This window comes from Trifolium pratense, linkage group LG7, assembly GCF_020283565.1.
Source record: "Trifolium pratense cultivar HEN17-A07 linkage group LG7, ARS_RC_1.1, whole genome shotgun sequence".
Lineage (NCBI taxonomy): Eukaryota > Viridiplantae > Streptophyta > Magnoliopsida > Fabales > Fabaceae > Trifolium > Trifolium pratense.
Genome location: NC_060065.1, coordinates 31,190,502 through 31,214,420, shown reverse-complemented (window position 1 = coordinate 31,214,420; position 23,919 = coordinate 31,190,502). Strand labels below are relative to the sequence as shown.

Here is a 23,919-nt window from a genome sequence, read left to right as displayed (position 1 = left end):
ATTAATTAGATGTTTCATCCTTTTCATAACCACCTAAGTGTTGGGAACCAAATTAATTATCCTTTTCATAACCCCAACACTAAGCACGGTAAGAACCTAGATAGATGGACCATGTCACGTTGAACCAAATTAATTATCCTTTTTAGGTAACATGCGATAAATAATTTCCAAGCAAAAATACGTTCAAAGGGATCAATTTCTTCTGGACCACCTCCTTTTGCTACGAATCAAAAAGTGATAGACTCGCTTATTCGAGTTGGCTTGCAGTTTTGGTCCTCTTATTTTTATAAAATATGATAATTTTGGTTTTTATATCATAATTTTTACTATAAATTGATGATCTGATATGTTTTAAACGAAGTGACATATGATCTGATGATAGGAAAATATCATCATCGATGAAATTGTAAGAAAAATCTTTCATAAAGTTAATTTAAAATGCATTGTATCACCATATTTCAGACAAAATATGTTATAAAGAGACCAAAACTGTAAAATTTTAAAATAGGGAGACCAAATATGTAAAATGGTGAAAATAGAGGACCAAAACTGCAATTAAGTCTAATCGAAAATCGAAGACCAAAATAAAAATACATGTAAGCGACCAAATGTTGGGAAAGAATATCCACTTCTTTTCCCTTCTATACTTTCCATCTAAACATAATCTAAAAAACCATGTATACGAGTCACTCTCTTGCAACTTGCATATATATATTTCATTTGGCTTAATTACATAAGTAATTAACATTAACCAAACACATTTGAATTATAAAATATATGTAAGCTTTTGTATATATGAAGTTGGTATAATGAGGTTCAAGTGCGCCAAATATGACTAATTCAATTTTCAATTGAAAAGTACTAAACACCCTGCCTAACTTTTACTTTTACAGCAAGAAACTTTAACTTTTCAGCTTGTTAGTCTTTGAAAAATTGAAGTCTATCAATTACCCCTCAAAGATATTATTAGTATCCAGGTGTGTCTTCCCTCTGCAATCATTAATTTCATTTGGGTGTTATATAACTTTTTTTAAAATAAAAAAATGCGAACAAGTGCCCCGAGATACAGTACTCTTTAAGTATCTTAAGTTTTTGCGATTTTTTTATGAAAATGTGTGAAGTCAATATATTGGAAATTGAAATATTTTACTTCTTAAATAAATAATTTCTTTAAATAAAATGCTTAAAGAGTGTCCCGTAGACATTCGTTAGTAAACCCATTATATTTATTTCATCATAAAATATCATTAATCACAAATAGTAGAGTAGTTTTTTATTTAATTTTACTTATAAAATTACGGTTTGAATATGACATTTTACAAATATTTATTTTTTTTGTTAATTAAAAATTTTAAAAGCTAAATGGAAGCTTCTATACCACAGCAAGCAAACTTCTTTAGCACTAGAAAACATTGCAGAATTGATAAATAAATACAAAGGGTCATGGCCGTCCCTAAGCCATGACTGGCTCCGTCGTGCTTTGAATTAATTTATTGTTGGTATATTATTTAAAGGTTATGTTAACTAGTGTTAACTAGTATCCTCATAACACTAGTTAAGGAGTAACATGTTTTGCATTGTAAAAAACATTTTTTATATTTTAATAATATTGACTACACAAATTCAAGACAATTTTTTTATTTTTTATTTTAAAAATATTTTTGGCTTACAAAGGTAATTACATTTATATATATCTTCCTTTAAGAATACTAGCAAAATTTAAACCCAAAATTCCTCGGATTTAAAACGTGTCCTTTTACCACTAGACTTAAACTCTTGAACTATTCTTTAACACTGTTATTACTTATAGGAAAATGCTAAACAGTGCCCCGGGGCACTGGTTAAGCATGTTAAAATAGAAATTTTGTCTCGAAATGCGTACATTCAATGCCTCAAAAATACAAAAAGTTGTCTTTTCAATATAAATTTTATTTTTTATTTCCTTTTTAGGTATACTTAACAAGTACCCCGGGGGCACTGTTTAGCATGACCCTTACTTATAATAGCACTAACATTGTACTTTTTCTTTAATTACAAATACTCCTTTTTTTAAAACCTACTACTCCTTTTATTAAAGCAAAACTACTAAGATATGAAAAGAAAATTCCACGTTCTTTAATTCTTTAAATAATATCAACCACCAACGTACAAACCACACAAAAAAAGAAAGGACATTGCATTGGTCATCGTTTGACTCAAACTAAATAAAAGCCTCACATTGTTGCTCATATTTGCAACAATCAAACACAAAGAAAAAAGAAAAGAAAATAAAAGAAAAGAAAAAAATGAATCCACTTGGTCTAAGTTCAAGAGCTTTTTGTTGTGTGGTTGTGTTTGTCCTAATTGGAGGAGGGGTACCCTTTACAAATGCACAACTAGATCCTTCATTTTACAATACTACATGTTCTAATGTTTCTTCAATTGTTCGTAGTGTCCTCTCAAATGTTTCACAATCTGATCCAAGAATTCTTGCTAGTCTCATAAGGCTACACTTTCATGACTGTTTTGTTCAAGTATGTATTCACCATCTTCTACCTTAAACTCCTTGTTAAATAATTCTAAAGTTTACAACAACAACAAAAAATTATAAGTTTTTTGAGAAGTGACTTATAAGTTTGTTATTCTTCAATAGTTTATGTCAGAAACGCTTAAATTTAGAGTGAACGGTTTTTTAAAAAATCTTTGTGTTACACTTCATCTATTTGTTGTTTATCGTCAAATTTTTTTGTATATACGAAAATAGAAGAGGAAACAAAACAAGTAATAAGTGTATGTTATCTAAGTTCAAAATAATTTATTATGTAATACTAGCATATTTTATTTTTACATAAGCTTTATTTAACGTTTACTAATTCTTTGAATTGGAATTAAATGAGTTGAACTATAAATATAGTAACAGTTGTGAAATTTTTTGTAGGGTTGTGATGCTTCAATTTTGTTGAACGATACGGCTACGATAGTGAGTGAGCAAACTGCACCAGGAAATAACAACTCCATAAGAGGTTTGGATGTGATAAACCAAATCAAAACCGCGGTAGAAAATGTTTGTCCTAACACAGTTTCTTGTGCTGATATTCTAGCCCTTTCTGCTGAAATATCATCTGATCTGGTAAATATGTCTCATTCAGTTATACATTATAAAAAAAAAAATCTAGCTTTTTTTTTTTGCCGTAAAAAAATCTAGCTAAGATATTATGTTGTTGAATTTCAAAATTTCCAAATTTGTAGAATAGTTGGTGGGCTTTCAATGGTGTGTCAAGTTATGTAGGTTTGGTCTTGTATTGGGTTGGGCTGATCTATTAGTTTTAAACTTTGAAATTTACTTTTGTCATTCTACCAGTTTCTCACGCGTCCTATGTATTTCTCGTTTTACCCTTTCGCTATTTAAGTAGTAAATGCTATAAAAATGAGATTTTTTGGAAAATATTGTCTGCTACTTAAGTAGCGGACATTATAAAGGTATGATGTTTTAAAGGGGTGTCCGCTACCTAAATAGCGGACGGAAGTATTTTAATAAATTCATAGAGCTCGCGGGAAAATAAGTAGAGTGGCAAAAATAAATCGCTTAAACTTTTGATAAATCACTAGTACAGAAAACACTTTTTACATCTGGCCAAAACCCCCTTTTACATCTGGCCCAAGTCAGAGGTAGACGTACGAGAAGTAGTAAGTTTATGCTTTTTACATCTGACATTCGCCAGATGTAAAAGTATCCCCTTTTACCTCTGTTCTCGTGTTTCAGCTGACCAATTTTGTTTTTTTTAATTAAATTGGACCTTTTACATCTGACCAAGTCACCAGATGTGAAATAGTAACTTTATTTATTTATTTTTTTTTCAACATCCTGCGTTTTTTTTTTTATATTTTAAATCCTATTTTGTAATTAAAAAAAACCAAAATAGCATTACAATTCAACATTCAACCAAAATACAATTACATTCAACCAAGTCATTACAATTCAAATAAAATACCAAGTCATTACAATTCAAGCAAAATACCAACTCATTCATCCAAAATGTTATAACTTTCAAGCAAAATACAAGTCATTACAATTCAAAACATCATAATTAATGTGAATCCATTGTAACATCACACAAATTAACCTAGCTAGCTCCTAAGCCTCATCATCGGCAACATCATAATCTACCTCGGGATTGTATAGGTCAAGAAAACAAGTTACCCAGCTGTTTCGCAATTCATAACCTAGCTAGCTCCTAAGCCTCATCATCGGCAACATCATAATCTGCGTTTTTCTGCAAAAATTGATAATTTAACCACCTACAGTCCCATTTCATTAGCTATAGACATTATATCATATACTATAATTACAGTAGAGTTAAATTTGGGTTTTTAATTTAACTCGCTCTAAATTCCATAAAATCCTATTGTTGTCGTGCATTTATTAATTATGGGAAACTAAGGTAGCAAAACTCGTACTTACGAGTTTCCATGAAACTCCTCTAACAATCACCAATCTCCAATTTCATACCTTTCTCCAAATGGCCATGTCCTTCCATTTTCATTCAATTCTCAGCTCCAAATACTTCAATCACAGCCTCTTTCTCCAAACAAGCCACATATAATTACCAAGAATGAGATTAGTGATATTTGTAACACCAAAAGAATAGAATAATCCTAGAGAGAAGGAAAAGAGCTTGAGTTTGCTTACCTACGATCAAGAATGGTTGGATAGGGGAAAGAACAACATACAGAGGCAGAGCACGCTGCTGTCGTCGCTAGGCGATGATGCTTCTCACTAGACGAGCTGTTTAGTAACAGAAACGCAGCTTTTGCTGCCACTCCACTTGTTCTTAAACAACCCTTAATTTTCTTCTACCTTAGATCCAGGTTTGAATTTGTCTTTCTCCTTCTTGAAAACATCCAGGTTTGAATTTGTTTTTCTCCTTCAACAAGGTTTAAAAATCCTGAAAACAACATCAATGAAAGTCCATATAAATTCATTTTGTAAAATAAAAACAGTATCTTGTAGTTGCCTGAAACATCATTTAAGATATACATAGTCCATATACTGTCTAGGAAGCAATCAAAGAGGAAAAATATAAGCAATGAGGAAGCTGTAGAAATTGATATTGGAATGGAATTCTCATATGAATTCAACAAAGAACATGCAAACAGAATTTCATGATAAACTCACCAAAAACAGAATTCAACAAATTGTGACTACTAAAAGTCTAAAACTAACTCTTTTGTAAAAAAAAAAAAAGAGAGTCTAAAACTAACTAAAAAAACAGAAAAAAACTGCAGACCCTCACACCTGAAAAAGGAAAAGAAAATTTGGGGATTTGTTTGTAATTTCAATACATTCAGTTCCTATAGTGAAATGAAAGTCTCTCACACATTTAAGTACCAAATTTACTAGTATTTACTAAAAAAAGTATAGGAAACATACCAAGAGCATCAGTGCAGCTTCTCTTATTTGCATCTACAGTTTTTGAGCATTTCTTAGCTTTCTTACCGCTGCCTCCTCTGGTTCCATTAGCCTCTATAAAACTTTAAAGGTACAAAATAAAGATCACATCTTGAAAATAAGTAAATTAGTTCCAGCCTAAAAACTTGTAAGCTATATAGATTGAAAAGTGGATAGAAAGGCTAAAAACAAAATTTGAGATATAGGGACCAAATAAAAACATATTTTACCGATGAATAGCTATATAAGTAAAAGGATGTATATTAACTTGCCTAAGACTTTTTGCTGGGTTGCCTTTGTATTAATTTTTCTATTGACAATGTTTGTCACTTGAGTTGTAGCAGTAGTGGTATCACTATCATTTGAGTTGATTTTCTTTTTCTTGAGGGATTGTTTGGCATTATCAGCCTCATTTGTAATCTCAACATAGCCATCATCATCACTCTCTTTAGCTTCTTGTTTATCGTTGCAAATCATACTTGAATAGTCAATTTCTAGTTTACTATCATCAAGTATAATGACATGAAAATCTGATCCTCCTTTGTATTGAAAAACTTTAAGATCTCCGCATCTAAGCGACCGTGCAAACCTTTTCCAATCCTGAAGCCAAATCTCGTCACCAAATTGCACCCAAAACATTTTACAAACAGACTCATTTGGAAGTCTAAGGGAAATTGGATTTGATACATCTTTCCAATATCTCTCAACAAAATTCCTTGGAACCATCTGCAACAACATTTTCAAAAACCAATGAATTTCAACTTAGATTGAACTACTAATGAAGATTAACGCAACAAAGCATACATGGTTGTTTGGTTTTAGTGTCACAATTTTAGATGGAGAAATGGGTCTTATTTTTGTTTTGGTAAGAAGCAAACTTCAAACCATAATGAAAACCAAGTTCAATATATACACCAATAGATTGAAGTAAACGGTGTTCGGACACTCCTCAACATAAATAATATATTGTGTTAAATTTACCACTATATAGCAGACAAAACAAAAATCATTGAAACTTTAAATGAATCAGATTTCAAATGAACCACTTAAACTTTACCAATTACCACTATATACCAGACAAAAAAACTCACCATAAAAATCGAAATTTAACATACATATCAAGTTAATTCCATCAAGTTCTACTTCTCCTAAAGAAGCAATAAACAACAAAACTACTACACAATGAAAACAAACAGAACACCACAGCCAAAACGAATAATAATAGTAATAATAATAGTAATAATGACAAGATGATTATCGAATAAAAACTCTAGACAGAACATGGAATAAACTAAGATGATAATAAGATATTATTCTTGTGCATTCAAATTCATGAAATCATCATCCATGTGATATCCAACAGTAGAGTACAACATAAAACCCCAAATTTTTTTTGAATGAGGCAAAATTTTATTAAAGACACAAGTACAAGCAGTGCTTGGTTGAAATAGAAACTACAAAGCAATAGTCAGGGAGAAACTAAAGCAACAAACCCGTTAGATTTGTTCTATCAACACATTACAATAGGAAACAAACATAAAAAAGAGACTACCAGGGCAACACGCCCACAAACCAAAAGCAGAACAAAAAGATAAAAACCCCAAAAAAACGCACATAAAACCAAACAAAAAACGCACATCAGCAGGACATAAAACCCCAAAAATTACATATTATTATGATAATAATCATCATCAAAGATATATAATGATAATAATTAGAATTCAGTCTTTAACCAAACAAAAAGAAATTAAAAAATTTGAGAATAGAATCAGTACCTGTTTGTGTTTTCAGTTGTAGGGAGAGGAACGATAACAATCTGAGAGAAGCTTCAATTTGTTTCACTGAGCTTCGATTTGGGGCTTAGGGTTCGAGATCCAGATCGAGAGAACCACTGTGAGAGAGAGGACGAAATCGAGATCGAGAGAATGAGTGAGAGAGGACGAGTGACAGTGAGAGTGAGAGATTGTCGAATCGAGACGAATCGAGGGTTTGGGTTTGTTCTTCGGTTTTGTTCTTGACATCGAGAGAGAGTGTTATATTTGAGTGTAGGTACGCGTCTGAGAGTGTTTTGCACTTGAATCAATTATTTGGTTCCAATTTTTTTTTTTTATTTACTCAACCTGACTTGTTACATCTGAGGATATATTTGCCCAGATATATATTTATTTTAGACAATTTTCGAGATAATTACAGTATTGCCACCGCGTTTAGTTATGCTTCCGGTACATTGAAGTCAGATGTAAAAAGTCTTTTCTATTTATTTTTCACATCTGTGGATATTGAAGCCAGATGAAAAGGCTACTCCATATAGCCTTTTACATCTGACATATGCTCGTCAGATGTAAACATGATGTGTAATATGTCATATTTGTACTAGTGAATGTTAGCCTCATCTTTGGTTAAAATATGATTCAATTCCTTATTTTAGACTAAGACTTTTAAAAATTCTTATTCTATATTTCTATTCCGTGAAGAATAAAAACAAATGGACCAATACTTTGCAATTATGTTCTCAAATGGAATTTTTTTTGTCTCTCATAGAAAATACCGATAAGTTAGTGGCATTGAAATTTCAAATAAAAATTACACTTGGTGGAAACTTCCACCTAATTTTATTTTATAGGATTTTTGTTGTAATTGACCTAGTCTTCCTTTCTTTAAATTTGTTTGTTTTTCCCATGGTGAGCTTTAATATTCTTAGTCCTCCCTTTTTCTTTTTCTTTTTTAATAGTATATTTTTTTATTTGCGGCATAGGATAGCTAGGTTCTTTAAGGCCAACATACTTGAGATGAAAGAACCTTGCTTCATGCATGCTTTGCAAATCAACTTTGCTTTAAAAAAATCATATGTATATTTGGCTAAACTTTTGTTTATTATATACAATTTAATGGTAAATTTCTTTAATATATATACAATGCAACAAAAATTGCAGGCAAATGGTCCTACTTGGCAAGTTCCATTGGGAAGAAGGGACAGCTTAACAGCAAATAAAACCCTTGCAACTCAAAACCTTCCGGCTCCCTTTTTCAACCTCACTCAACTAAAATCAAACTTTCTTAATCAAAACCTCAGTACTACTGATCTAGTCGCACTCTCAGGTATAACATTTTTGTTTCATTAAAATTAAAATATATCGCATATATGTATGTAAGCATATATTAGAAAGAAAAAAAACTACAATACTAAGATTTTTTTTTTTACTTTAATAGCACATCAAAATCTGTATTTCTCATAATATAATGTCATTAATTTTCCTCTATGATTTTTTAGGTGGTCATACAATTGGTAGAGGACAATGCAGATTTTTCACCGATCGATTATACAATTTCAGCAACACAGGCAATCCCGATTCAACTCTTAACACAACATACTTACAAACGTTGCAATCAATATGTCCTAATGGCGGACCTGGTACAAACCTAACCGATTTGGACCCAACCACTCCTGATACATTCGACTCAAACTACTACTCCAATCTCCAAAATGGCAATGGCTTGTTTGAGAGTGACCAAGTGCTTTTTTCCACAAGTGGTGCTGATACTATTTCTATTGTCAATAGTTTCATCAATAATCAAACTCTCTTCTTTGAAAATTTTGTAGCGTCAATGATAAAAATGGGAAATATTAGTGTTTTAACTGGATCTCAAGGTGAAATTAGAACACAATGTAATGCTGTGAATGGAAATTCTTCTGGATTGGCTGTTGTGGTCACCAATGAATCTTCAGAAAATGGCATGGCTAGCTCATTCTGAATACAAGTCAACATAAGGTGGAAAATGTTATTGCAATGTGCATGTGGTGGATCATTATAATTAACCTATGTATTCTAAATATAGCTCTATATAGGCTTAATTAATAAAATGGTCCCTTAAAGATATTTTTGGTTTCATATTGGTCCCTTAAAGAAAAAAAGGTCTAAATAGGTCCCTTAAAGAAAAAAATGTTCGAATAGGTCCCTTAAAGACATATCCGTTAATCAGTTTGGTCCTATTTAGACCTCTTTTTAGGGACCAAACTGATTAACGGAGGTGTCTTTAAAGGACCTATTCAGACTTTTTTTTCTTTAAGGGACCTATTTGGACCTTTTTTTCTTTAAGGGACCAATCTGAAACCAAAAATGTCTTTAAGGGACCATTTTATTAATTAAGCCCTCTATATATTATTACTATTACTATATAAGATATAAGATATATTCAGAGTCTTTTGGTTTTGTTGTGACTTGATATATATGTGATATGGACAAACTATATAATCATGATTATTATTGCTTTTAAATTTCAATTTGTGTTTATATATATATATATATATATATATATATATATATATATATATATATATATATATATATATATATATATATATATATATAAGAGTATTCTTAGTCATATTATATGATAGAATAATAAATATCAGTAATCCGTAAACTTAGCTCAGTTGGTATAATATTGCATATAATATGTAGAGACCAAAGTTCGAACTCTGATACTATCATTTATTCATCTTAATAAAAATGAAATTTTAGCCACTAAACTATTTGATAAAAAAGAAAAATATCAGCTAAGAGTTGAGTATAATAGAAGAAAGAGGTTATAGTCTCCAACAATATTATATATGTTATCAATTTTTCCAACACTATGTATGAGTTGCAAACTCTGTTTTGGGAGTGATGGATCCATAATTGATTAATTAATTATTCCAACATTAAAGCTATGTAAGCACATGTTATTTTAATGAAAGACTTGTATGCACATAAACCACTAAAACACCTACATTAAATTCCACATCTCGTTTTCTTTGTAAAAATATTTTGTATTTCAATTTCATAAAAGTTGTTTTTGTTTTAACTTGTTATCAAGTAATAAAAATACTTTTGAAGCGATCAATTATCTTGTACTTTCAAGAACAAGAAAAAGATCAAAAGAACTATTTTCCTTATTTTTTTTAAAATTCATCATTCTTAGTTAGCATTCTATCTTCTTTTCATCACAAACATCTCACTTTAAAACAAAATAAACCATATTCTCGTCAGCTAAGTTAAAATAAATACATACCTGTAATGTTGAAAATAAACCATCTTCATCACAAACATCTCACTTTAAAATGTAATGTTGATGCAACATTTTTGTCAAAGCGGGTGTGACAACATTGGGCGTTTACTTCATGAAGGAAGTTAGTCATAAAGGGTTTGATCTGGTTCAATTTGAAAGTTATTCAAATGTTGGTTGAAGCTATTCGTACAATGTATGGTGGCAATTCGAAGTTTAACTTAATTGTTGTTGACATTATTCAAATCATGTTATATCTTGTGTAAACTTTGAGGTTATGTTTGTTCGGAGATAAGCGAAATATGGTTGTTTGATACTCTTGCTAAGACGGTTAATTCATAGTTTCTATATTTAAGATTATTCTCCTATATATTAAACATTTACTGATTAATGAAATGCATTAAATTTATTTGATTAAAAAAAACCAAAAAAAATTTCACAAAATAGAAACAAAGAAAAGTTATATACTTTGATTGTTTATAGTCAACTGGCCAAATTGAAGAAAAAATAAGATGCAATATGTGTTGATTTAGTATTAATGTATGGATTGAAGAAAAAATTATCTGAATAAGTAGACTTGGCTTCCGATATTATTAATTTTATTTCATGAAGAGACTTTGCTTCTATTGGGTCCATATAGTGTAGTACTACGTATACGTATAATAATATACCTTCTGAATCGAATAATTTTTCACTAAGCACGATCTGGTATTTATTATATATAATATAAAAAATTCTGTCAAAAAAAATATATAATATAAAATTATAACGGATATTCTTAGAATACCATTTTATTTTATTTTCTTCAATACTTAGAATACCAGTTGAGAAATAAAAATACAGAACAATTATTAGAAAAGTTCAATTTTCGCAGCACAAAGAGAGATAGAGGATTTGGAAATAGAAGTCAAAGATCTTGAACTGTTAAATTTATCTCTATTGAAAAATGGAAATGGAGAATACTGCCAAAAAATGGATTAGGATCCTCTTTAATTTTCTCTCAATGACTAATAATAGTTGTTCTAATTGGTCGAAAGGATGCATCTAAATAATGTTTGATTGCGTGTGTAGGATTTTACTAATTTACGGTAATAGTATAAAATAAAAAATAAAAAGAGTTTAACATTTAATTTTTAAGTTTAGATTTTTGTTAACTTTATCACTTAAAAAATTTCTATTTAAATTATTTCATAATAATAAAAATATATGTTAACTTAATAGTGTTGGATATTGTATATTGGGCCTAGAATTATGCAAGCCCAATATCAAGTGTTTGTACTTTAAGCCCAATGCTTGTATATGGCACATTGCCTATATAAAGTATGTGTGGTGATCATTAGTGATCAATGAGAAAGATCACTTAATCATAACAAGTGGTATCATCACCAAAGATCCAAGGACCTAGTGGTGGTTTTGCAAAACCACCATCAAAAAGTTAGTTACAACCGTTTTCAAAGTGTTTCTTCTTCAACAAACTTCTTTCTTCTTCAGTTTTTCAAAGATCTTGCAGACTCAATCTGCATCTTTCTGCAAATTCATCAGTTCTTTATCTTTCTTGCGCATCAAGCATGACAGAGAATTCAGATTTTCTGAAACCTTCAATCCCTAGGTTTGATGGATTTTACGATCACTGGGCAATGTTGATGGAAAACCTGCTGAGATCAAAGGAGTATTGGTCATTGATAGAGAATGGAATTACAATTGCGCCTGCAAATGCAACAGAAGAGCAAGTCAAAGCTGCAGCTGCAAGCAAGATTACTGATATGAAGGTAAAGAATTACCTGTTTCAATCTATTGATCGTGCCATTTTAGAAACAATTCTTGCCAAAGATACTGCAAAGGATATTTGGGAGTCAATGAGATTGAAGTATAAGGGATCAACAAAGGTGAAGAGAGCTCAGCTTCAAGTTTCTCGCAGAGAATTTGAGGTAATTGAGATGGGTGAAAGTGAAACTGTGACTGAGTATTTTGCAAGAATCATGGCAATTGCGAACAAGATGACTTCTCAAGGTGAAAGAATGGAGCAAGCAACCATTGTTGATAAAATCTTGAGGTCTATGCCAGAGAAATTCAACTATGTCACTTGTTCAATAGAAGAGTCCAATGATGTGACTACAATGTCTCTAGATGCACTTCAATCCAGCCTGATAGTGCATGAGCAAAAGATGAAAAGCAAGAAAGTGGTGAACCACGATGAACAAGCTCTCACAGTCTCTGGTGCAGGGAGAGGGAGAGGAAGGAATGGTTCATCAAGAGGGCGTGGCAGAGGAAGAATAAGCAAAGAAACTGTTGAATGTTACAAATGTCATCAGTTAGGCCACTACAAGAATGAATGTCCTACTTGGGAGGAAGCAAAATATGCTGAAGCAGACTATGAAGAAGAGTTCCTTCTTATGACAGGCAAAGATTGTGAGGAATTTGAGACTGAAAGATGGTATCTTGATTCAGGTTGTAGCAACCATATGGTTGGCAACAAGAATTGGCTCTATGAATTTGATGAAAATTATAGGGACACTGTGAAACTTGGAGATGATTCAAAGATGAATGTTGTAGGCAAGGGAAATATCAAGCTAAGAATCAATGGTAGGGTACATGTTATAACTGAAGTGTACTATATTCCAGGCCTAAAGACCAACCTTCTAAGCATTGGTCAAATTCAACAGAAGAATGTCACCATCATCTTCAAGAATGATACCTGTAAGATCTTTCATGATGACAAGGGTTTGCTGTTCACCTCACAGATGTCAGGTAACAGGATGTACACTTTGACTGCTACAGTTATCTCACCCAAATGCTTAACAGTTTCAAAAGAGGATTGGTCACAGTTATGGCATGATAGATATGCACATTTGAGTGTTAAAGGCCTAAATGTGCTAGCTAAAAAGAATATGGTAGATGGATTACCAGTATTGAAAGAAATTGAGTACAAGTGTGAAGATTGCTTGACTGGCAAGCAACACAGAGAAGTCATTCCTAAGCAAGCTGTGTGGAGGGCAAATGAGAGGTTGGAGCTGGTACACTCTGACATATGTGGTCCCATAAACCCTACAAGCAATGGAGGCAACAGGTACTTCATTACTTTCACAGATGATTTCTCAAGGAAGACTTGGATTTATTTTTTGAAAGAAAAGTCTAGTGCATTAGATACTTTCAAAACATTTAAGGTGCTAGTTGAAAAAGAATCAGGTTGTGCTATCCAATGTCTGAGAACTGATAGAGGTGGTGAATATGTCTCCACTGCTTTCAATGATTTTTGTAGCAATCAAGGCATCAAAAGACAATTAACTGCTGCTTACACTCCACAGCAAAATGGAGTTTCTGAAAGAAAAAATAGAACATTGATGAATATGGTTAGAAGCATGCTAGCTGGTAAGAAAGTACCTAAAGTGTTTTGGCCTGAAGCTGTGAAATGGGCTACTTATGTCATGAATAGAAGCCCTACCCTATCTGTTAAAAACATGACTCCTCAGGAAGCTTGGAGTGGGAAGAAGCCTAATGTGCAGCACTTTAGGGTTTTTGGGTGCTTGGCATTTGTTCATGTACCAGACAGTCAGAGGATTAAGCTGGATAACAAGAGTGTTAAATGCATACATCTTGGAATAAGTGATGAATCCAAGGCCTACAAACTGTATGATCCAGAGAAAAAGAAAATTCTAGTCAGCAGAGATGTAATTTTTGAAGAAAAGAAAGGGTGGGATTGGAACAAATTAGAAGACAAGAGACATAGTGAGTTTGTTGATGAGCCTGAAGAAGAGAATAGTGAATCAGTCAATGATTTAGACAACAATGTAGAAGATGGTGGAAGTGATTCAGATGCAAGTCTCCCTTCAAACCCTATTCAAACTCCAAATGACTCTGAAGATGATGATCTTGATGTGCAAGCCTCAACTTCATTAGGTCCAAGAAATAGAAGACCACCAGTTAGTCACAATGACTATGTATCTGGTAGTGAGTTAGATAATGATGATCTGCACAACTTGGCTACTTATACACAAGCTGAAGATCCAAAGACATATGCAGAAGCTGAGAAACAAGGTGTATGGAGAACTGCAATGGATCAGGAGATGGAGTCCATTAAAAGTAATAACACTTGGGAATTGACAACCCTACCTGCAGGATCCAATGCAATTGGAGTCAAATGGATTTTCAAGACTAAGTACAATGAAAAGGGTGAAATTGAGAAGCATAAAGCTAGACTGGTTGCTAAGGGATATACTCAGAAGCATGGAATAGATTACAATGAGGTTTTTGCTCCTGTAGCTAGATGGGATACTATAAGAACAATCCTTGCTCTTGCTGCAAAAGAGAGCTGGAATGTGTTTCAATTGGATGTAAAAAGTGCTTTTTTACATGGTGACTTAGCTGAAGACATCTATGTTGAGCAACCTCTTGGATATCAGATGGGAAATAAGAATAGTGTGTATAAATTGAAGAAGGCCCTCTATGGTTTGAAACAGGCTCCAAGAGCATGGTACAGCAAAATTGAAGGGTACTTCAATGATGAGAAGTTTGAAAAATGTCCTCATGAACATACTTTATTTGTGAAGTATGATAGAACTGGTAAGATTCTGATTGTTAGCTTATATGTTGATGATTTGATATGCACTGGAAATGACTTGCACATGATACAAGCATTCAAAGAATCTATGAAAAAGAGGTTTGCAATGACTGACTTAGGAAAGATGAAGTACTTTCTTGGAGTGGAAGTTATTCAATCTAAGGAAGGAATATTCATAAATCAGCACAAATATGCAGTTGAGATATTGAAGAGGTTTGGCATGGAACATTGTAATGAGGTTTGCAGTCCTATAGTGCCTGGATCCAAGCTTGTCAAAAATGAAAATGAAAGTGCTGCAGATGCTAGAGAATACAAGCAGATGGTGGGTAGCTTGATGTATCTGCTAGCTACCAGGCCTGACTTAGCTTTCTCTGTGTGCTTGGTTGCTAGATTTATGGATAGACCTACTGAGCTTCATGTTACAGCTGTTAAAAGAATAATGAGGTATTTGAAGGGTACTCTTGCTGATGGAATAATGTACAGTCATAACTCAGATGAAGCCAAATTGGTTGGATGGTCTGACTCTGATTATGCTGGAGATTTAGATGATAGGAAGAGTACTTCTGGATATGTGTTCATGATTGGAACTGGTGCAGTCTCTTGGTCTTCAAAGAAGCAGCCCATTGTAACTTTGTCCACCACTGAGGCTGAGTATGTTGCAGCTTCACTATGTGCTTGCCAAGGATTATGGTTAAGAAATGTCATGAATCATTTGAAGGTTGAACAAAGAGAGGTAACTGTTGTCTACTGTGATAATAGTTCATCCATAAAGTTGTCCAAGAATCCAATTATGCATGGTAGATGCAAACATATTGATGTTAGATTTCACTTCTTGAGAAATCTTGCAAAGGAAGGCACAATTGAGCTCAAGCACTGTCCATCTCAGGAGCAGCTTGCTGATATAATGACAAAACCATTGAAGATTGATGCATTCTACAAATTGAAGGCTGGTTTAGGGATGAAGAATACAGTGAAATGATAGTGTGAAGTGTGCTTGTAGAATTGGTCAGGTTGTCTGTGTAGCCTGCAGCAGCTGGCTGTGTGCTTGGCTGGCCTAACCAGCTTGCAGGCCTGCCTGTTGGCCTAGGCGCGCGCGCAGTTTTCTTGTTTTAGCTTGCTAGTGTGTTTGCCTTAGCTTGGCCTAGCAATTTCCTCTAGTTTTTGTATAGTTTGCTGTTTGTTTTTGTAATTGTAGGGTTATACAATTAGGGGAGGATATGTTGGATATTGTATATTGGGCCTAGAATTATGCAAGCCCAATATCAAGTGTTTGTACTTTAAGCCCAATGCTTGTATATGGCACATTGCCTATATAAAGTATGTGTGGTGATCATTAGTGATCAATGAGAAAGATCACTTAATCATAACAAATAGCACGCAAGAACTAACTTTTTAAAAAATAATTTTGTAGGGTTTTGACCATCTGGTTCTCAAGAGAAGGGGTCTTGGTAATCGAAAGTTTGACCGCGAGATAAGTAGAATCTGCCCAAAAATTCTTCACGCCAGAAATCAAACTCGAGTTCTCCCAAACAATTCGTCTTATGGAGATTCATTAACCACTTGAACCTAATATCATATCATGGTTGTTTAAAAAGTACGATTTATTTTTATGGAGACGAAAAATTAAATTGGATAATTTTATAATGAAAAATGCTATCCAATAATAATAATAATAATAATAATAATAATAATAAGAATATAATACTAATAATCTTTTGTTAGAAAAAAAAAGTATAATAACAATGCTATATCTTCCTAAAATAGTGCTATCTCATATATCAGACTTGCCATTGCCAAGTGGAAATTTGTTTAATCAACCATTGCCATAATATATACACTTTTGTTAATCAAACAAACTCATCTTATTTCAACATTGATCAAATTAAGATTAAGGTGCAATACAAGAACAAATCAACCAGTGATTAGTAGTAACCCACAAAAAAAAAAAAAAAAAACTGTGACTAGTCCAAAAAATAATCGTCCTCGCAAAAATGTGAGCAATTATTAATTAATTATATTCATTTACCGCATTATAGACTTAACCTCATAGTTAGACAAATCACCGTTCCGTATGCATAGTCCATTAGAAGTGATTAAGGGTCTGCCCAAGTTATCTCTTAATATTATAAATAAGTGAACAAAATACAGAATTCCCAACATTATTGAAAACAATAGAATTAATTAGTATTTGAGAATCACACTCAAAAATAACATAATCCCAACTTTAACGGATTGCTAGATGAATTGCTTCAAGAAGAGCCATAATATATACGCTTAAATAGATACTTGTGAGTTGTGGGGAAAAAAGGAATCTATGTGAAAAAGTCTCATCTTTATTTTAATATGAGATGAGATTCCAACAATAACACCAAGGTAAGACACACTCTATCGATAGTGATCCACTTTGTACGTATAAATAAATAAAAGTCTAACACCACCTCATATTTTAAATTTAATTTTTGTTTTTTATCATTGGATTAATAAGTCACATCATTGCTTATTTGATCTAATGGTGTGACTTATTGATCTAATAGAAAACATAGGTTTGAGCAAAGTACAAGGTACTAATTATCTTATTTGTATGTTATAGAATGGACGAATGTGCACCGATAATGGTAAAGAATTTGAGCTCCTCAAATAAATTATCATGAGTTCAATCCCAACTCATATATTTCACTGAAGAAAGGAGAATTCACCGTATAAGTCTCACATGTTCCAAAAATAAGGAGAATGTTAACATGTGCCCTTAACATGACCCATAAAATAAAATTGCCCTATCCACATAATAAGATTTTTTTTTAATGTTTATTCAATGTCATTTGCGTGTATAACACACAAATCACAAGGCCATGGTCACATGTCCCTCTATAAATGAAGGTTCACTACATGTTAATTCTCACAATTAATAGTAGAATAAATTCAAATTAATCTTAGAGATAAAAATGGTCTCTGCTCATCTTATAGCAACAGTTCTATGTTGTGTAGTATTTGTTCTTGGAGGGTTACCCTTCTCCTCAGATGCACAACTTGATCCATTGTTTTACAGCAAAACTTGTCCTAATTTGCAATTTATTGTCCATAAAGCTGTTTGGAAAGCTTCATTAAAGGATCCTCGTATTTTTGCCAGTCTTGTTAGGCTTCATTTTCATGATTGTTTTGTTCAGGTAAGTCTTAATCATATTTGATTTCTAGTCAATAATTGTTTTCATCGGGATTAATTTGAACTTCAACTTGTCTCATAAGTCCTAGCTCAACCGGCAAAATGTCATCGAGTGCGCATTTATATAAACAACTTAATTAAATACTTTTATGTAGTAAATTTAAAAATAATAGAGTTAAAATATTTTACATTAATTATAATCTATTTTTGTAAATTATTTTAAAAAAATTGCTAAAAAAAATTTGTGTGCGGCTACAATCCCATGACTATAGGTTTTATTTTTGAATGACATGACTATAGATTTTTGGCTACATTTGAATCATTAAATTAAGATTAGATAGTCTAAATTTTAAGATTAATATTTTAGATTTTTTTTAAAATAAAAATAAAAAACCACATTAAATTTTGTTAGTCAAATTATATGTCCTTATCAATTATCATAAGTCTATAAAATAAATTAAATATATGTGTATGTGATTGCAGGGGTGTGATGCATCAGTTTTGTTAAACAACACGGATACAATAGTGAGCGAACAACAAGCTTTCCCAAACAATAATTCCTTAAGAGGTTTGGATGTTGTGAACAAAATCAAGACAAGAGTGGAAAAAGCTTGCCCTGATGTGGTTTCTTGTGCTGATATTCTTGCCTTAGCTGCTGAAGCGTCTACATTTTTTGTATGTCTCATCCTATATTTTTATTTTATATTGAATTTTTTTTGTTAAATAGTATAGTGGTTAGAATTTCACATTTTAAAATGAATAAATAGAATATCCGAAATTCAAACCTGACTTCTGATGTTCCTACCAATTGAGCTAAGTTTGTGAAAACTATTTTATGCTAAGTTAAACTAAATGGTTCAAAAAGAGCGCATGATTTGGTGGATCTTCTACTACCCTAGGTGGGTAGTTGTCATTCCACTATGATGTTGGGTCTAGATCTTTGTAGTCGTAAGGGTTTGAGTATCTGTTAAATTTTATTAATAATTTTTTTGCTTATAAAAAAAGGGTTCAAAAAGAAGTTAAATAAAAAGGAGAAATAAAATTAATGGTGATTTTTTTTGTCAAATAGTTTAGTGGCTACAAATTCCAGCTTAAAAATGAATAAGTGAAGTGTTCGAGATCCAAACTCCGACTTTTACATATATAATGTGATTTCTGTACCGATTTAAATTCTAACTAAAACAATTATAAATGTAACTTCAGATTTTGCTTGTACTAAATACAATTAATAATTGACTTCAAATAGAATTATACATTTGCAGTTGTGCCAAAACAAAGAACTATACATACTAATATAATATTTTCGTCAAAAAAACAACAAAGAACTATACATTTGTAGTTATTTTTTTGAAAATATTTTAGTAGCTAATATAATATAATGACATCCTTACGTAGAAATTAATATTATTTATAGTTATTATTATAATCCAATGGACTTTACATTTAGTTTCATTCTTGCTAGGTTTGCAAGTGAAAAATGTTTACTTAGAAGTATTTTAACATATTAAAGATTTAATTTATTTTGTTTTATTTATCTTAAAAATATATATTACACATGTTGACAGTCATATGGTCCTTATTGGAAAGTTCCACTTGGAAGGAGGGATAGTCTCACAGCAAACCGAACACTTGCTAATCAAAATCTTCCGGCTCCTTTCTTCGCACTAGATCAACTTAAAGCAGCATTTGTTGCTCAAGGCCTCAACACTACTGATTTAGTTGCACTTTCAGGTACCATTTTTTTTCTTATATTTATAATGATATCTATACATGTTTTTTTTAAAAAAAAATCATGGCAAATGTTGCAAATATTAATTATACAAAACAAAAGGTAATAAATCAAATCATTCATAATTGAGCATCTTAATTAAGCTTTGTTTGACTTATATTAGAATATACACAATTAGTTAGTTGGTGATTGGAAGAGTTCAATTAGTTTGTTATCTTCTATAAACTAGAATTTTTTAGTTGGTTTGGTATTTTCAATTTCTAGTTTGTTAAGTCAGTTTTACAACTGATCACAAGCTGATCCAATTGCTATATAAGCTAAACCAATACCATTGTAATTCATTGAACCATTCTCTTCTATATAAGCTAAACAAATTTTCAAGGACTTCATTAATTAATCACATTGTCATATTAACAAAAACCTTTGACTTTAGTCTAACTATTTTAAAGTCAAATATATGATTGGTGGTAATTTCCTAAAAGTATAAAACTTGTTACACCCACAATGTGTAAAACCTAAACTCATGTGTTGATATTTTGTTATTCATCGGAGTTTGAGCTTCATCGCTTTAACTCTTTTGTAGTAGAGATAACTCTTTCAACTTCTATAACTATTAGCTTACTACTTGACTCCCAAACAATTTTTTTTAATTAAAAATATGCTTATGATGGTATTAATGAGTATATAATTATGTTTCAATTTCAGGGGCGCATACATTTGGTAGGAGTCATTGCTCTCTATTTGTTAACCGATTGTATAACTTCAATAATACTGGCAAACCCGATCCAACTCTTAACACAACATATTTAAAAAAACTTATCAAAAGATGCCCTCAAAATGGAACTGGCACTAACCTCACAAATTTGGACCCAACCACCCCAAACAAATTCGACAACAACTATTACTCTAATCTCAAGATTGGCAAGGGCTTGTTTCAGAGTGACCAAGAATTGTTCTCAACACCTAATGCAGATACCATTAGCATCGTCAACAAATTCAGTAATAACAAAGATGCTTTCTTTGATAGCTTTAAGGTGTCTATGATCAAAATGGGTAACATTGGTGTGCTAACAGGGAATAAAGGAGAAATACGAAAACAATGCAATTTTATTAACAAAAAATCTACAAAGGTAGATATTAACATTGTGGCCTCCAAAGAATCACCAGAGGAGGGTATGGTTAGCTCAATCTAATCAAATTATAAAAACTTGTGTACCAAACTTTGTGATTGAATACCACTAATAAAGAGGTTATTTATGTTTTTATAGTGACAAATGTTAGTTGTTATTTTATAAGTGGAGGAATTGAACTCATGATATTGTTTATCACTTCAATCCTTATGTTGTATGCTATTGTTATATGAGTGAATTTTTCTTGTAACCTAAATAAATCGTGTAATTTATTGTTCAAAATCAATCTCTCTCCCTCTCTAAATAGGTTGCTCTATTTGTGTTCTTCTATTTTCCAAAAGAAAGAGATCGATGAGTGCACAAAAATCTAAAAATCATGCCAATTGGTGTAAAAAACCAACAATTTTTTAATGTCAAAATTGTACAAAGATATATAAGGTTCATTGTTAAGGATATATTTGTAACTAGTAATAGACCCGTGCTATCGCACGGGTCGTAACGTTACGTGTATATTTTTTTAAGTTACACTTTGCTAAATCAACATTCAAAAAGTAATCAGTATATATTCATTAATAAATGAAGTAATATGATTAATTTAGTATATATGATTATTTGTCCCATGTATGATTTATTTAGTATATATGATTATTTATTTGAGATTGTTATGAGTTCCATGAATCAGTAGCATAATTTGTCTCATGTATGATTTATTTAGTATATATGATTATTATTTTGAGATTATTATGAGTTCCATGAATCAGTAGTATAATTTGTCCCATGTATGATTTATTTAGTATATATGATTATTATTTTGAAATTGTCATGAGTTCCATGAATCGGTAGCATAATTTGTCTCATGTATGATTTATTTAGTATATATGATTGTTATTGAGATTGTTATGAGTTCGATTAATCAGTAGCATAATTTGTCCCATGTGTGATTTATTTAGTATATATGATTATTATTTTGAGATTGTTATGCGTTCCATGAATGAGTAGCATAATTTGTCTCATGTATGATTTATTTAGTATATATGATAGTTATTTTGAGATTGTTATGAGTTCCATGAATCAGTAACATAATTTATTCCATGTATGATTTATTTAGTATATATGATTATTATCTTGAAATTATTATGCGTTCCATGAATTAGTAACATAATTACATGTATGATTTATTTAGTATATATGATTATTATTTTGAAATTGTTATATGCTCCATGAATTAGTAACATAATATGTCCCATGTATGATTTATTTAGTATATACGGTTATTATTTTGAGATTGTTATGAGTTCTATGAATCAGTAGCATAATTTGTCCCATGTATAATTTATTTAGTATTTATGATAGTTATTTTGAGATTGTTATGAGTTCTATGAATCAGTAGCATAATTTGTCTCATGTATAATTTATTTAGTATATATGATTATTATTTTGAGATTGTTATGAGTTTCATGAATCAGTAGCATAATTTGTCTCATGTATGATTTATTTAGTATATATAATTATTATTTTGAGATTGTTATGAGTTTCATGAATCAGTAGCATATGTTGTCTCATGTATAATTTATTTAGTATATATGATATTTATTTTGAGATTGTTATGAGTTTCATGAATTAGTAGCATAATTTGTCTCATGTATAATTTGTTTAGTATATATGATTATTATTTTGAGATTGTTATGATTTCCATGAATTAGTAGCATAATTTGTCTCATGTATGATTTATTTAGTATATATGATTATTATCTTGAAATTGTTATGCGTTCCATGAATTAGTAACATAATTTGTCGCATGTATGATTTATTTAGTATATTTATTTAGTAAATACGATTATTATTTTGAAATTGTCATGAGTTCTATGAATCAGTAGCATAATTTGTCTCATGTATGATTTATTTATTATGCGTTTGGATTCACGTTTGCAGCCCTCATAAGCACGTTTGCAGCCTTGAAACGTGATTTCTTTCCAAAGTGTGTTGTTTGGGTTTAAAAAAGTAAAAGTGCTTTTTGGCTTTAAACGTGCGTTCAGTTGAAGCTCCAAATGAAGCCTATAAATGAATTATATATTTTTAATAAGGGATTTGGGTAGTATGTATGAGGTCCTAGGTTCGATCATCGTCGCCAAAATTGTAAACCAAAAAACCACGTCAAAAAAAATAATTAAGACCCATTTTGGTCATTACACATCTAAAAGTAATTTTGATCCAAACTATCCAAACAACATAAATTGATAAGAATCACTTTTACATAAAATTATCCAAACATAAATCAATTCTACTCAACTCACTTTTAACCAAAATCAATTCTGTCAAACTCAATTCTACCAAACTCAATTATAACCACCACTAAACCAAACACACACTTAGTATATATATGATTGTTATTTTGAGATTGTTATGAGTTCTATGAATCAGTACCTTAATTTGTCTCATGTATGATTTGTTTAGTATATATGATAATTATTTAAAATTGTACGTTATGAGTTATATTTAGTATATACAATTATTATTTTGAGATTGTCATGAGTTCTATGAATCAGTAGCATAATTTGTCTCATGTATGATTTATTTAGTATATATATGATTGTTATTTTGAGATTGTTATGAGTTCCATGAATCAGTAACATAATTTGTTCCATGTATGATTTATTTAGTATATATGATTATTATCTTGAAATTGTTATGCGTTCCATGAATTAGTAACATAATTAGTCCCATGTATGATTTATTTAGTATATATGATTATTATTTTGAGATTGTTATGAGTTCTATGAATCAGTAGCATAATTTGTCCCATGTATAATTTATATTGTATATATGATTATTATTTTGAGATTGTTATGAGTTTCATGAATCAGTAGC

At 31.2% G+C, this 23,919-nt stretch overlaps 3 protein-coding genes across 7 annotated transcripts; 2 read left to right on the top strand and 1 right to left on the bottom strand.

Moving 5' to 3' along the window:
- Positions 1–2,170: 2,170 nt before the first annotated feature.
- LOC123898808 (peroxidase 15-like) lies at positions 2,171–9,722 on the top strand. The gene is made up of 5 exons (XM_045949822.1): positions 2,171–2,513; positions 2,918–3,109; positions 8,362–8,527; positions 8,700–9,269; positions 9,586–9,722. The coding sequence occupies exons 1-4, from the start codon at positions 2,286–2,288 to the stop codon at positions 9,179–9,181; spliced, it is 1,068 nt and encodes a 355-aa protein (XP_045805778.1). The 5' UTR covers positions 2,171–2,285; the 3' UTR covers positions 9,182–9,269; positions 9,586–9,722.
- On the bottom strand, positions 3,911–7,637 carry LOC123898814. 5 transcript variants are annotated; one of them, XR_006805435.1, is made up of 5 exons: positions 7,204–7,637; positions 5,701–6,154; positions 5,411–5,503; positions 4,670–4,925; positions 4,490–4,562 (listed from the first exon to the last, which is right to left on the bottom strand). XR_006805435.1 is itself a non-coding variant. In XM_045949828.1 (4 exons), exons 2-4 carry the CDS (start codon positions 6,152–6,154, stop codon positions 4,834–4,836), a joined length of 639 nt encoding a protein of 212 aa, XP_045805784.1. In that variant the 5' UTR covers positions 7,204–7,637; the 3' UTR covers positions 4,490–4,833. The 5 variants fall into 5 exon arrangements, 1 of the variants encoding a protein (XP_045805784.1); XR_006805436.1 differs by having other exon boundaries at positions 4,490–4,558; XR_006805437.1 differs by having other exon boundaries at positions 4,674–4,925.
- An 8,199-nt stretch (positions 9,723–17,921) lies between the features above and the next one.
- Positions 17,922–21,337, top strand: LOC123898810 (peroxidase A2-like). The gene is made up of 4 exons (XM_045949823.1): positions 17,922–18,196; positions 18,676–18,867; positions 19,758–19,923; positions 20,627–21,337. The coding sequence occupies exons 1-4, from the start codon at positions 17,975–17,977 to the stop codon at positions 21,112–21,114; spliced, it is 1,068 nt and encodes a 355-aa protein (XP_045805779.1). The 5' UTR covers positions 17,922–17,974; the 3' UTR covers positions 21,115–21,337.
- Positions 21,338–23,919: the final 2,582 nt, after the last annotated feature.